This window comes from Streptopelia decaocto (assembly GCF_964273445.1).
Source record: "Streptopelia decaocto genome assembly, chromosome: 2".
In the NCBI taxonomy this organism is placed as follows: Eukaryota; Metazoa; Chordata; class Aves; order Columbiformes; family Columbidae; genus Streptopelia; species Streptopelia decaocto.
Window position 1 is genome coordinate 130,115,396 of NC_138655.1, and position 15,354 is coordinate 130,130,749.

At 44.3% G+C, this 15,354-nt stretch overlaps 1 protein-coding gene across 5 annotated transcripts in view; it reads left to right on the forward strand.

Annotated features, from left to right (window-relative positions):
- Positions 1 to 3,727: 3,727 nt before the first annotated feature.
- RAPGEF5 (Rap guanine nucleotide exchange factor 5) overlaps positions 3,728 to 15,354 on the forward strand; it is a 194,007-nt gene continuing 182,380 nt past the window's right edge. For 4 of the 5 annotated variants that reach the window (XM_082047108.1, XM_082047109.1, XM_082047110.1 and 1 more), the window contains exon 1: positions 4,309 to 4,547. In XM_082047108.1, coding sequence (XP_081903234.1) covers positions 4,362 to 4,547 — 186 coding nt within the window. In that variant the 5' untranslated portion in view covers positions 4,309 to 4,361. Of the gene's footprint in view, positions 3,891 to 4,308; positions 4,548 to 15,354 lie in introns of those variants that run through there. The other variant, XM_082047112.1, reaches the window with a different exon arrangement.

Genomic DNA, 15,354 nt, shown 5'->3' on the forward strand with positions numbered 1-15,354 from the left:
CCCTTCTTGGGACTGGGAGTTGCACCCCAAAACTCCTGTGAGGCCCTGAAGCAACAGGATGGCACAAAGCCTTCCCCAGCCCTTCGCTTTTACGGGGTCATTGCATATAATGCATTTAAAGCCAGAAATAAAAATCTCCCAGGCCAGGCTGCCCTGTGTCTAAGAGCTGGCAGGGTCTCAGAGCGTGACAGAGGCAGTCTGCAATTCACACACATTGGTCCTGGAGTAACATTTGGCAAATTAAAGTTTGTAGGATACTGTTCTTGTGAGAGCATGGTCTGAGTCTAGCAGGACTTTCTTTGAAGTTCATCTGGATGTGGTACAGGGAGGTGGGCAGCACACAGGTCACCTCCTCCTGCATGGGGAAAGAGGCATTACAAATAAAAACCTGCTTGTTAGCTTTCTGATGAGATGGGAAGAAGAGAATCAACTCCGTTTATGAAAGGCTAGAAAAGCATCACCCCCTCCCCTGGTCCCCGTTCTGGCAGGACTGCCTGGGGAAGGGGAAGTGATGTTTGGCTGGTTGTACAGCGGGTTGTTGCTTTGGAAAAATCTTGCTTTCTTTTGAATGCCTCCTGCCAGATCAGGGAGAGCAAATACTCGGACAGGACTGCTGCAAGCAGCTGGGTCAGAGTTGCTGCCTCTCCATGGCGTCCTTACATCTAGCTCCTGTACCCCAGTACTCCCCAGTTCTGTCCCTGCACTGCCTGTCTTCATGCAGGGAAATTCAAAGTGGCATCTATCAATGATTCCAACAGAGTCAAGAACTCCTCATACTTTACATCCAAAATGAGAGTTTGTTATGCTTTGTCAGGAAACGTCTGTTTCCAGATAATTTTTTTTTTTTTTGCAATGGTCTAGTTAAAAACTGTATGAAATGCATATGGGCATGAAACAACTTGTATTGTTTTTACTGCATTTCTTTTGATTGTGCTACACCATGAAGGAAAAACAAACACATTCAAAAAAAGCAGACACTCCCAGGCCCCACATCTGTAAAGTTGCAGTGGAGTTGCTTAGGTGTCCAGACTCCATCCTGTATCCATTTAAACATAGATGTTTCTATATTTATATAGAAAGTCTCTTGAAAGTGGGAAGAAAAAAACCCTGTCCAGACTTGACTCTGGGAGGTATATTCAAACCTACATTTCTCGCTAAAAGCACTGGAGAGAGTATCTCCTTGGTTTTGCTTTATATTGTACCAAATGAAAACTGTTTAATCTGGAGAATTGGAAGTTCCCTAGTGGCTGCACATGGTCAGTGGATCTGATATCCCTTTTGTGTTACTGCTGGTGCCTGCAAGGGGCAGGAAATCCGCAGTCAGCCAGGGCCAAAGCTGTCGAGAACAGGGACCCCATTCCCACAGAGCCCTGCTCTCCCTGCAGTGACAGTTCACTGGAAGTGAGATCTTCTGAACATGACATTTTGGGTGCAACACTGTTTGTTTGTTTGTGTTTTTTGTTTTGTTTTGCTTTTAATGAAACTCTTTTGCCAGGTACTTCTTGACTAGATGTAATTTTGCCCTCTGCTCCCTCTACTTTCCTGTGAGGAAAAATAACAGGTATCAGACTCATTCACCAAGCTAAACCTTCTGCAACTCAACAAAAAGAAAAGCAGTACATTTAATTTGAAACAATTCTTATCATGTTATTCCCCCAAACTGAAATGATCCAAACTAGAAATAGAAAGGCCTAACTACTATCTACTACGTTTTCCTGGCAATTGTTAGTCCAAATTACGTTATCCGGCAGCTGATTATTTTTAAACGCACTGCAGAGCATATTCATTTCTCTTTTGACACTGTTCACAAGTTATACTTATCTTGCTCAGTCAAAAAAAAACAAACAAGAAATTCTGAGCACTGGCATAATTTTACCCTTTCTTGACAAAATCAAATTACTTCTGATTATACTCCAGTCCTTCACATTAAGTCACACTTTATTGAGTTGTCTTATTGCTGTTTGTATTGTAGCAGTGCCTAAAGACTCGGACAAAGAACATGGTCCTTTTGTGAAGCCTGTACACGATGGATCCATTATTCTTTTGGGTGTAGATACACCTCTCCTTATAATTACATCCTGAGCTGTGACAAAGTGGCTGCCAGGCAACACAGCTGTCAAAAACACATTGTAGGGCAGTTGGAGAGCACAAATCAAGTGAAATAATAGAAATGTTTGGGACATGAGGCATCGCACAGAACAGCCAGTGCTCGGCATGTTCCTGATACCTGATTATGCAACACGGCCTTGGCTAAAGCATCTTCATGCAATAATCCCACTTGCCCTTGCAAAAGGGCTGGCATTGATGTTGCCAGCTGGGGCTCACAGATCTCCCTGGTGTTTTGGGGTTGAGGGGTCTGCAGCACACTTTTCATCTAAGTTATGGCAGTCACATTCCTGTCCCTTTTCTGTGTTTTGGGCCATATCACTCCTCTAAAATAACTGATTTTTATTTTACACTTAACCTTTCAGATTTGTCTTGTGTAATTGGCAATGATCATTGGTACCAGCAAGAAGGAGGTGATGGATGAATGTGTCTGGTGCAAACCCCATCCTTTTCACAAGTCCCTGTGTAGGCCTGATTTGTGCTGCTCATGAAGTCATGCACACAGGATGTGGTTAAGCTGATTTAATGATGGACAGCTGCTGAAAGGAGCAGTTCTGCTTTCCCTCACTTCCAGGTTCTGCCTTCCTTGATTCTGCAGCTGTGTGGTCACAATGTGGATTGATTCAGCTGTCTGGACAATGGAAAATTCGTTATTTTCTGAGGTGCTATTTTTCCACCAGATTGATCAGCTGACCAGAGTCAGATGGTTACCAGATCCTGGGCAATGGATATGAAGGGAGTACACATCCATGGGTTCTAGGCAGGATCAGCTTTTCACAGCAGCCTGCTGTCAGGCCAGCATAGCCAAAAGGCCAAGCTACTACTGCTGCATTCAGGTGACAGATAACCCAATGTCATACTGATGCTGGAAGGGGCATCCCAGCACCCTGACACAGGCTGGTTACATCTGCCACATCCCTTTCACTGTGGGTACCTCTGCAATTCCAGAGGAGTTCCTTTAGGAAGCATACCAGTGAGGAAAAAAATCCCTTTTTTGCAAGGTTAGTTTCATGGTTAAGCCAGTTCCCTGCAGGGCTGGATGTGTACTAGGGTCAGTCCCTGAAACCAATGGGACCTCATGGCTGGGACAGGGTGACAGCTTTCCATAATGTCTGTGAGACTGACTTGACTGTAATGTCATTTACCAAGATATTTAGGCACTGATCCATTCAACCTGGAAGAGCATGTCAGCCTTATTTGTAGCTCTGAGGCAGAAGATATACGTAAGGAGAGCCCCACTTTACATTCAGTTCTCTGATCTAAACAGATGAGAATCGAGTGGCAGAAAGGAAGCGACACCTGTACCACTGAGACAGAAGAGGCAGACTCCAGAGATTAAATAAAGCCTCTGTAATTCAAGGTATTGAATTCTAGATAAATGCCTTGAATGTACCTTTCTTCCTTACACGAAGAGTAAAGGACCTGGTTTCTGGCATCTGAATGACTGGAAGCAAGTATTCACCTGGGATGAACTGGTCAGTTTCTCCAGTGCCATTACTGACATGGCAGGCGAAACACCTCACTGAGTCAAGAATCCACTGGGAAGGGAGCAGGGAAGTGCTTCAGTCCGTACAACCATAAATAAGCCCTGGGGATCATAGTGTGGCGGGGGCAGGTGGGGACCCTGGGAGGTCTCCAGCCCAGGCAGGCTCAGCTCGGGGCTCTATCCAGTCTGTCCTTGACAACCTCCAGGAGCGACCGACACCGCCCAGCCCCTGGAGGAACCTGAACTCCTCTCGCCTTAGCTCGGACCCGTCGCCTCTTCCCCGTGTCTCTCCCCGTAGGTACGGGCTCTGTGCTGGGCGCAGGTCACCGGGAGAAGTGGGGACACAGCCCGGGCGGCGATCTCCGAGCGCAAAGGAGTTAACAGGACTTTCTGCCTCTTCCCGCCCGCGCCTCCTCCACCCTTCTCATTACCTGCACTTTATCACTGCCGGAGCCGCGGGGCGGGAGGGGTGGAGGGTCGGCGGGGCTTCCTGCGCCGCCCGGGGCTGCCCGCGGCGGCGGGGCCGCGGAGTACGGAGGCCGCGCTCGGCGCTGCCAGGGGAAGGTGTGTGAGTGGAGCGCGGTGCGTGCGAGTGCCTGCCCGTGTGCCTGCCTGCCTCCTGCCCGCCTCCTGCCCGTGTGCCTGCCTACCTCCTGCCCGTGTGCCTGCCTGTGGGTGGGAGCGGGGCTGGGGAGACGCGAGGGGAAGGCGGGCGGGCAAAGCGGGCGGGCGAGCGTGTCTGCGCGCCGCAGCCCGGCAGGGATGCGGCATGGCCGTGGGCTCCGTAAAGATGCCGTCGCCGTGTGAGGGCGCGGAGCTGGCGCGCAGCTGGACCTCCGGCGGCGGAGCCCACGAGCCGCCACCGGTGCAGCTGCGGCAGAAGCTGCGGGAGCTGCCGGCGCTGCTGCGGAGCGGACTGACACTGCGGAGGAAGAGCGCTGCCGCCACCGGCCGGGTGAGTGAGCCCGCGGGCGCCCCGGGGCAGCGCCCCCGCCGCCCCCCCGCCCTGCCAGCTGGGCGGCGGTGCCCGGGGCAGGCGGGGCGCCGCCCGCAGCGCCCACGGCCGAGCCGCGGTGGGGGGCGGGCGCGGGCTCCTGGCGCTGGACCCCCGCGGGGAACCGCCGGGTGGCAGGGAGGGAGGGACGGACGGAGAGGGGGCGATCGGGCGGCTCCGCGGTGAGGCGGCACCTCGGCGGTCCCCGGGCAGGGGTGCCCGCAGGCCGGCCCCGGGCTCGACCCGCCTATGCCAGCTGTGATAAAAAATGAAATGTCTGTCGGGATCTCCTCGTTCTTCCTGTGGCTCTTCTCTTCCCTCCTTTTCCCTCCCATGTGGCAGAACTTGTGTGGTCCAATGCATGTGCTCACCTGTCAGGAGATGCTGTGCAGGTGTGCTTGGACACTTGTGCAACTGCGTGTTAAAGCGCTGAACTTCAGCATGCAGTGGAGCGTTTGCAGCTAAAAGGGCTTTCTGGGTGTGCTCTGCCACCCATCTTGGATGCCTTCAGAGACTGAGGCCATGGAGATAGGTGGGTGTCATGAGATTCTCTAGCCAAATTTCACTTAAGTTCACTCATTTTTAGAAAGGCTGGTATGGCTTTGTGGGGCTGGCTTGGTGGGAAGCAGTGCTGTGGTGAAGTATGGTGTGACACCACTGCAGCTGGGAACCACTGTGGAGAGCAGACACTCATGGCTGAGAAATCTTCTGGTTGTGACTTGAGCCAAATCATGGGGGTGGGATTGTCATCAGGTCACAGCAAAACTGCTTGCAGGCCAAAACTGGACTTAAACTCACCAGCTGAGTTGTTGAGCTGAACAGGTTTGGTTTGTCTATGTGGGGAATCAAGAGAGCTGCTGTGTAGTTTTGGTGCACTGATAAAAGCCTGTGTGGGGAATTAGTAGGGAGAAGTTGGCATAATGTGTATTTGTACCCTCATCAACTTTATAGTACTTTATAGATGTAAATAAATGCTTTATCTGCACAAGGAAGTTGTTGCAAAATATAGTGGGGTATGAATTTAAAGCCAACTTCCTGGGCGAATGGTTTGTTATTAGAAGATATACAAGCAAGGAAGATAAAGAGTATTAAGGTAGTACGTAAATTTACTGCAGAATATCTATTTCTGAGTAATATTTTGATTCAGATTCCTGTTCTAGATTAATTTATTTCCTCATGTGAGTTTAACCCACAGAGTAAAGACAAGTCTGCATGGAGATGGCTAATGACTTTTATTGTTCATGTGGAATAGTAATCTACTTGACAAGATGTCCATATGAGCACAGAGCTAAGGGTATTCAGTTAATTTCAAATAGCCAAGGCTTGCTCTGCCATAACAGGACTTTCACAATGGATATCTTTCTTCCAATGAAGATGAGTCCTTTTCTGAATTGAGTTTAATTTACTCCACTCTAAAAGCATGCTACCAAAGAAGTGGAGGAAGTGTTCAGTGAGGTCAGAAGCAGTGCAGAACTGCTGCTGCTAACTATGTTTGTTTGCAGGCAGGTCTGAAATATTGCTTTAGCACAACAAATTCATGGTGCTTCAGGGAAACACCATGCAGAGCAGGCTTAGTTTTATCCTCATGGCTATTCCTCACTGCTACTGAAAGCGTTTGATGAGTGGTACAACAGTTACTCTGTAAATATTTGGAGTGGGTGAGTTCACACCCTGGTAAGAAGCCTGGGTAGCTCCTGGGTCATGCAGCTGCTCAGTTGTGCTTGCTGAAGCCTTGGTCACATCTTGCATTATATAGTCCCAGCTGAGGCTCTGCCTGTCTTTGCTGATGTGCTGCGTTACGGCCCAGCAAACAGAACGTGACAGATTTAGTGGCGGTGTCATCTGTGGCTTCACTTCCCAGTACCCTGTGGGTCATCTTGCAAAGTTTTTCTTGCACCGTCTGTCCTGGTAGGAAGAAGGCTGGAGGGAGGATGGTGAGTTTGTAAGGCAGGCTGGAGTCAACCCAGATCTTGGGAACAGATCTTGGGAACAGTGGATGATGCTGTGTGGAGGTGCTGTATGGCTCCAGCAGGACCTTCTGGCTGGTGGCTTGGTCCTGTGTAGAGAACAAGTCTGCTATGCTCTACAGTCTCAGAGTTTGCAGGGATTCTCCTGAAGATGGAATTATTCCTGAGGGCAAGTGTCTGGTGGGGTGTTCGAAGGTGCAGGTAGTTCTAGGAGTCCAGAAGCAAGGTTAATGTGACTTGTTCCCTTTGGAAACAAAGTGGACACCTGGGGTGCATGGATGGTCTCTCCCACATACGTGATTCTCCAGGGAGCAATCTGCCTCTGTTAGTTGTGCCCCATCTTGATTCCTGTCTGCCCTGTGCATGTGCCTTTTCCCCCCAGAAATGGAATTTTAGGGGCACAACACTTTTCACATATTTCTATTTAATGTGGAGAATAATTTCAACTGTCAAAATGACAGTATTTGGGAAAGTGAAGGGGTATGTTACAATTATTAAAATGCAGCATTTTTTATACTTTCCCTTTTAAACATGACTCTTAAATTTAAGAAGTCTTAAAACAAGATTGGAGTAAGGTTGCGTAACATAGATATTAAACAGAGATTTATCTTTTATTCACCTCAATAAAATATTTCAAGTTAATCCAAAGTTCATTTTTGGAAGGCTTTGTTTGTTTATGAAATTTCCCTTCCCTTTATCCCTTTGAAAAAAAAGAATAACCTTAGTCTGATCTTCCTCTCCAGTGACTTTTTCTTCATGCTTTTTTGTTTGTTCAAACACCAAGCTGAGAGTCTTATTTGTCCAGCTGGTTTTATCAGGAATGTTACTCACTTAGGTGAGCTGTTTTCAAGTAAATGCTGACCAGCTGAAATTCTGGCTTGTTTAATTTCCTAGAAAAATATTATGACCCCTGAACAGGGGGTCTGCCTCTGATGCTGACTTGCTGAGGGACCGCCTGCAGTGTTATTTGCTTCCTCATCTATAGAGCAGGGATAATCTACATGCGTGCATGCTTGGGGACTATGGATAATAAAATATAATGGAAGTGTTAAGGATGCTGTAATTGTTTTAAGGATGTACTTCACTGCATGCTGTTCAAATACTTCCTGTGGTGTGTGTGAGGGGGGTGGGAAGCATTGCCTAGCAAAGGATAGTATACAAACAAATGGAATAAATTTTACAAACCAATATGGGGTGGATTACTTTTTAAAATAGATTTGAGCTTTTCAGTCCTTGGCCTTTGGCACTAGACTGTTTAATAGCACATAAAACTAACCTCTAATTCCTTTGCTAGGGAAATCCAATGTTTGGTTTTTGTTTGTTTGTTTGTTTTTGTTTTTTGCCCTTTTTTTTTTTTTTTTTTAAAATACCTCCTGGACTTTGAACTGGATGTTGGCTTTTTCCCTTATGGCGTTTTTTCTTAAATTTGGCCTTAGGGCAGGTGCAGCACAGGTGTCTGAGGTGGCACTAGGGGTTAGGCTGCAGTTGCAGGGTGAGCTGCGAGGTGTTGGTTTTACTCCTCAATCTCTGCTTGGTGCTTCTTTGTTTATGCTGGATAAATCAGCAGAAAATGATCCAGTCTTTTGCTGTGGTAGTTGTGCGTGTGTGTGAGTTTGTGCAAAGGCAGAGGAGGGCTCTGCTGCCGTGAGTCACTGTGCCCAGTGGAACTGTTCCACTCTGCTGTGTGCTTTCTCAAAATTTTTGGAAAGTAGAACCCTTCTGTTTTCCCAGTTTGCCTCCTTGAGGTATGTGTTAAGTGTACATGTAGCAAGCATGAGCATTTGGTTATGAACTGTCTTTGCTGTTCTTCCTGGTGCTTGCTAAAGATGTCTTCCTCTCCTTCCCTTTTTCTTGTAACTGATGGTGAAATACAGGTCCCTGTCCCTGGAAGCACCAGTAACACCAGCGATGAGGCCCTGCAGGCACGTTGATGGAGCAGTCACTCCATCATGCCAAAAATCCTTTTCACCACAGTCTGTTGGACTCTTAATGGAGCTAATGCTGCTCCTGAGTAAACTTCCTTAACAACTGAGAGAGCAGGGCAACACTCAGAATTCAGAGGAGGAATTACGTTGCACACACCCAGAAACACACATGCATTTAAAATTATCTCTTCTGCTTTCTAGGTTCACATTTACACACAAGCTAAACAGTGTTGTTATACATGGGCATGGATGTTGCCTTTTGTTACAACAGTGGAGCTGAAAAACCTTTTGGACGTCATGGTGTCAAACCCTGTTACTCTGGTATTATGAAAGATCTTGCTCACCTGTACAAACCTTTGCCATGGGACTTGCCTTTTGGCTTGCTGGAAGTTGAAGAGACACCATGACTATTTTCTCTTCTGAGACCCCTTTTATAAGGTTCCTAGAGGTCTTCAGACAGGAAAATGTTCTCAGACTGTCTTCACCTTAGCTCTGTTTTTAGTGACATTGCTGAATGTGTATGTCAGGCTGTAGGGTTACAGGTTGAAAATAAACCACAGGAGTTAGGGTATGGATGCTAAAAGTTTACATGAGTTCAGGGTGAGACTGGAGAAGTTTGTAGAAACGTATTGAACATACATAATCTTCACCAGGCGCAGAAGGTTCCTGAGCTGAAAATAGCTGGAGGGTTGGAGTGCATTAGAGATATCTGTCATATATTCTGGCACTGGCAGTTGTCATGCTGTTGGAGGCAACTCTTCTTTGGCAGGGGAAAAAAATCAAATTATATGCAATCTGTTTTAATTAAATGAGTATCCGAACCTCTCAGCTTATATTTTGCTAAACCTTTTTTCACTTCTTGTAAGAATCTTTCAGCTGCTTATGTTATTCAAGTTACTGTCCCCTAATCAATTAATCCTGTGATTGGGGAAACTGTAGTGTTGTTGTAGACGAGGTTTTGCCAGGACACTAGAAATTCCCTGCTGGAAATACTCAGAATTTCCAGACCTTCTTTCCATGGCTACATTTTGGTGCTGGTTGATAGTCACATTTTGACTGACCCAAGGTTTGTGTTGTATTCAGGTAATCTTCCCACCAAGGACTGACATTTATAGCAGTCCATATCCTTGTTGGCAGCTCCTTTTCTTAGTGGTGCCTGAGTGACCTTGTGTTTCATGCTGCTGAATTACACTGCTTTCCTAATACTCCACTTCTCAAAGCCACCTAATATTCCTGTATGTCATTCTGTTTACATTTGTTTTGACAATGCTTCTCATTTTGTGACATCAACACATTTCATTTGCACCTTTATGCTCATTTGACCAGTATTGTTAATGAGGAGAAAAAAATCAGGAGAACAATTGCTTTGATACCTATGTTTATATGTACTATAGAAGCTTCAACTTTGGCATTTTTCCTGCATTAAAAAGATGTGGTGTTGTGGTGTGTAGATGCTGCACTGGCTGAAATCAGCACATAAAACCACAAGATTGGCTCAGTGAATCAAAAGTTTTACTGTCAGAAGTATTATTGAAGTAGGCTGATTGATATTGGTGACATTTTGCTTTAAAGCCTGCTATAGAGATTCTTCTCAGTAACTTAATACCCCCATCACTTTGTCAGTTATTAAGTGACTAAAAATAGTCTCAGTAAGTAGTCTTGAATTCTTCCTATTGTAATCGGGCTTATTATGTATTCCTGCTAAATGTATTTGATTAAGATAATTGTCTTTCACAGTATCCTTTAACTTGTCAGGTCTGTGACTGGTGACACGTGAAATGTTGAGTAATGAGTAAAATAGCTTAGCGACAGTGACCACGGTAGCTGATGGGGAATTTCAGTGTCTCTGGTGTTTATTTGCATAATAATTTTTTTCACAGTCAGTGTTCAGTGAATTAGTAAATTGAGAATAGCCCATGTGTTATGACATCTGAGAAGTTACGGCAGGGTTCAATTAACTACAGTGGAATGAAATGGAATGCTCTAGGAAGTGACCTAATAAGTTTTGCAGAATGCAAAGTTATTTTTTCTCCTTGTGGCTGTGGATTTGTCGGGTTAGCAGGATGCTGCCTACTGCCTGTGGTCTCACACTGGCACTGGGGGTGAAGCTGGCAGTGCTTGGACTGACATTTCAGCTGCTTTTGAGCACCCCTGGGGAGGGCCAGGTGCAGGACTAACAGGTGCCACTGTCAACACATGGGGAAGGGGTGCCATCATGTGGCTTTTGCTCATGGAAGGTGCCAAAAATTGACATTGGCCTCTTGACACAGAGAAAATGCAGCAGCTGGGTCTAAGCTTGGGACAGGTTCTAAGCTTATTGTCTCTGTTTTGGTCAGAGCGTATCCTGGTAAGTCCACAGTTGTCTGCTATAAAACACGGTAACACAATATCACAGTATGTTTGGGATTGGAAGGGACCTCAAAAGATCATCTAGTCCAATCCCCCTGCTGGAGCAGGAACGCCTAGGTGAGGTCGCACAGGAACATGCCCAGGCGGGTTTTGAATGTCTCCAGAGAAGGAGACTCCACAACCCCCCTGGGCAGCCTGTTCCAGTGCTCTGTCACCCTTACTGAGAAGAAGTTTTTTCTCAAATTTAAGTGGAACCTCTCGTGTTCCAGCTTGATCCCATTACCCCTTGTCCTATCACTGTTTGCCACCGAGAAGAGCCTGGCTCCATCCTCGTGGCACTCACCCTTTATATATTTATAAACATTAATAAAGTCACCCCTTAGTCTCCTCTTCTCCAAACTAAAGAGACCCAGCTCCCTCAGCCTTTCTTCATAAGGGAGGTGCTCCACTCCCTTAATCATCTTTGTTGCCCTATGCTGGACCCAGTCTTTTACTCCTTTCCTGCTCTGCAAATCAAGCTCAAGGTGAAAATATGTGGAGTTAATTTTGCCCATGCTTAGTCTTTAAGCACTGCTTTTCTTGTGTTAGTAATAACATCTTTAGTTAGGGACTCCAAAAGAAAATATCGGTCAGCCCTGCATGTGTTTGTAACTCTGATTGAACAAGGACCTTGCTACTTTCACTTTTCGTTTTGCTCCTGTTTCTGAGGGGTGTAGCCTACGTGTCCTCAGATGTGGTGTTGCCATGTGTGGCTCAGAAACCCATCAAGGAAATCTATGCAGGAAATAAGATCAGCTCCACTGGAATTAAAAGGAATGTGTTGGAGTGTTTACAACATTTCTGCTAGTGTTACATCTTGAGGAAAAGCTTGATTTAAATGTGAGCTGATTGCCCCCTTTGTTATCTATTTAAAGGGAAAAAAACAAAATTCACTTTGTGGAACTGTATGCTTTAATTTGCTTGGTTTCAAACCTGCACTGCTGGTTAATTCACGCTAGATTTCCCAGCCACCAAGATGAATGGACAAGTGCCGCACCGTACAATTATGACAAACTCAGTTAACGTTATTATTCAGCTGTTGTAACTTGTATGGCCCCAGTGGTTTGAATTCCATTTGCTCTGTGATGAAATTGCAAAACAAACTGTACATTTTTTATGCTGATGAAAACACTGAAAATAGGAGGCGATAGCTTTTAAAAGCAGGGGAAAAAACGAAAGCAGATTATGCCATCTTTTCAACCTAATTCATGGAAAGTTGTTGTAATAAAACAGATGTTTTATCCATAATATGTAACAATTAAAGTAATATTTCACATATGGGAAAGGAAGTTGCTTGTGCTTTATACTTGTACTCTGCAAATTTGTACTTATACTATGTAACTTTATACTTACACTAGATACCTTATACTATGTAACTTTGTATTTATGCTATATAACTTGCTTATTCAGCTATAGCTGAGGTGCTCCTCTCTACCCATGGTAGTCGTCTCCTTGGGATGTGAGACATCTTCTGTTTCGGGTTCATACTAATGTTTAGAAAAAGAGCCATAGCATTGGTTTAGGCTCAGTATGGTGCTGTAGGACTGAAAATAAAATGGGACATCCTGGACAGAACAAGGGTACCCAGTTCTTCTGTAGTTCCTCAGGGCCAGCGTGGCTGCACCATCCAGGGCCAGCGTGGCTGCTGAAGATACAGGGCATGTTTCTTTGTACACAAACTCCAGAACCTCTTTTGCTCTGAGTCAGGCTGCCATGAAGATCCCTTGGGGTCCATGTTCACGGATCCATTTTTGTGCAATGTTTAGGTTGGTTTTCAGTATCTGCTTTATGAACTTCACCCATATGACACCTTTTGATTTGAACATTTTTCATTATATCTGCACTTTTGGCAAAGGTTTAAGGATAAAAATGAAGTCATTTGGGCTCTAAAGTTAAAAGCCGTGGAAGCAGGATCTGAATATTTTCAAGTTCCAGGTGTAAAAGGCAGTAGCTATTCATAATTGTCACAGCGTCTTTTATGTCAGTTAACTTGTAGTTTGACTTGGGTTAGTCTGACCTTGTAAAATGATCTACTTATGGCTGTTGTATTAAGCTAGGGTCAATTATTAATATATAAATACTATACAGTTTATTCTGATGAATTCCTTTTTCACAAGATATTTTCCCAGAGAGAACACAGCAGGCTAACTGATTTAAAGCCAATATATTTTTTTATAGTGCAAAAAGAAAATATTCTGCTTATTGAAAGTAAATAAAAAAAAGTCCTTCAATTTATATAAATACCAGTATAGCTGTATTCATAGCATCAGTAAATATTTTTTACCTTCAGTTTTGTAACTAAATTAACTGTTAAAGCTTGAAATGTCAGATGATTTCTGGTTTGCCTTTTTTAAAAGATTGATTTTAAGGAATGCAAGTTGTTGGTTTGGTTTGGTTTGGTTTGGTTTCTGGATTTGGGGAGGGTTGGCTTTCTTTCCTTGCTTTCTGAACCTCATACCTAAGTCTTTACATGACTGAGACACACATGGGCTGCATGAATTAGAGCAATAAGGAAATAAATAGTTCAGAGGCTCTCCAGCAATCTTGTTGCTTAATTACGGAGTGGATTTTATGTGTCTGCTTTTGGTTGCCTGCCGGTAGCTTCTCCTGCTGTTGGCCCTCCTGAGCATCTCTGCAGGCTGTGTATTGGCATCATTGGTGGGACTGTGGAACAAGTAGCACCAAGTAAGGGGCTGTGGCTGCTTACAGTCATATTACTGGCCAAAGGGATTGCATGTCAAACCGTGCCCTTCGTGATGCAGTAGACAGTATGCAGCCTGCAGGTCAGTAACGAGGTGCAGTAAACCAGAGGAAGTATGGCATTTCAGATTAAGCATTTCTCCATCTCAAGAAAAAAAAAAGCAAGTACCACCCAACCAAACCAAACCAAACTAAAAAACCCCAAGTCAAACAAACAAACAAATCCCTAACCAAACAACCCCCAAACCCAACAGAAAATTGAGGTCCAGACCACTTATGAGCATTGAGAATTAATGGTGTTGCTTGGGGCATGGAAGCCAAAGCAGAGCAAGTGTGTTTTTGTTTTTTGTTTTGTTTGTTTGTTTGTTTTATTTTTTAAAAAATTTGTTTTAAGATTATAAGCATTTAATTGTGGTTTTCTGGCTCAGTACTGGCTGAGAGAGTTAGACTCAGTGATCCACTTCGTAATTTCAGATGGATGTAATAGTTTGCTGTCATAGACTGCTACTGCATACTGTTAAGCAGATGCTCCGTTTCATCCCATAGGTGAATGCACTTCAGTGATGCATAAATTCATTTTTAAAATATGGAAAGAAGGGAAGAAGAACAATGCATATGCATGGTTAGCTCTGAAAGTCACAAAGCTGTTGTTTACCGGATGGCTGAAGGAATGAGCTAAAAGAATCCCTTAGGTCTGGTCTGGGTCCCAGCTCATGTACAATCCAGTGCTTTGTTGCAGTTTGTCATTTCTGCAGCATCTGAAGCCTCTTGGCAGCAAAAGCAAATCTGGGGGCACTGGCTATGAATCTGCTGCTGAATCTGGGTTGCAGGATGAACCAAGATTTGTGGTGTTAAGGAAGGCCAAAGTCATGGGAGATGCAAGTGCTGAAGGAACAAAAGCAGGATCTAGTAGTTAGCTGCTAAAGATGAAAGGTGAGGACACAGTGTATTCCAAGCTTAAGTGTGTTTTGTCTTGAGAAGGATAAATTGTAACGTCTGTCTGTGCTAGCACTGAATTGTGCTAACTGTAATCGCAACATAGGAATTCTTTCAAGTAGTCTTCCTCAGCATTTTGTTGGGAAAAAAATAGTTAAGGAACAAGATATAATTATCCTGCTAGATTAATTGTTATAAATACTTTTGAAAACTTAAACAGAATTTAGCTTCTCTTCACAAAGAATGGCATAATCATGTCCAAAAATGGACCTTGGATACTATAAAAACTTACACCGTACATGCCATCGTAAAGCTAAACTCTGTCAGCTCGAAGAGTGTTTACAAATTATTAAAAGACCTGTTCTTTTTATTCCTCAGTATCCACATGTATGAGACAGATAGATAAAACTGGTCAGCCTGATAGAGCATAGTCATTCATAAATATTGCCTTTGTAATTGTCCCTGACAGCAATTGCTGGAACAAAATACATAAAATGCAAAAATAATAATGGTAGTTAAATGAATACCTCTTTATTTATATTTTCTTTCTTGTGTTGAAGGATACAAAGAGGAACATTCAGCAGATATTTAATTTCTTGTTTTATCTCATTAAACAGACAGTCCCCAAACAAATGAGTTTCAGATTAGTTTTACCAAAGCTATTTATCTAATTATGGCTTTCACTGCACTTGAATGAATGGCTGCAAATCAATAGGTCTCTTAGGTTGCCAGGACATGCATTAAAACTGGTGAATCTCCAAGCTGAATAGCAGGAGTGATGTTTCTTGTTTTTTCCTCTTGAGGTTTCTGTCCTCAGTTCACAGAGTGTGTGCATAAACTGAGAATTTATCT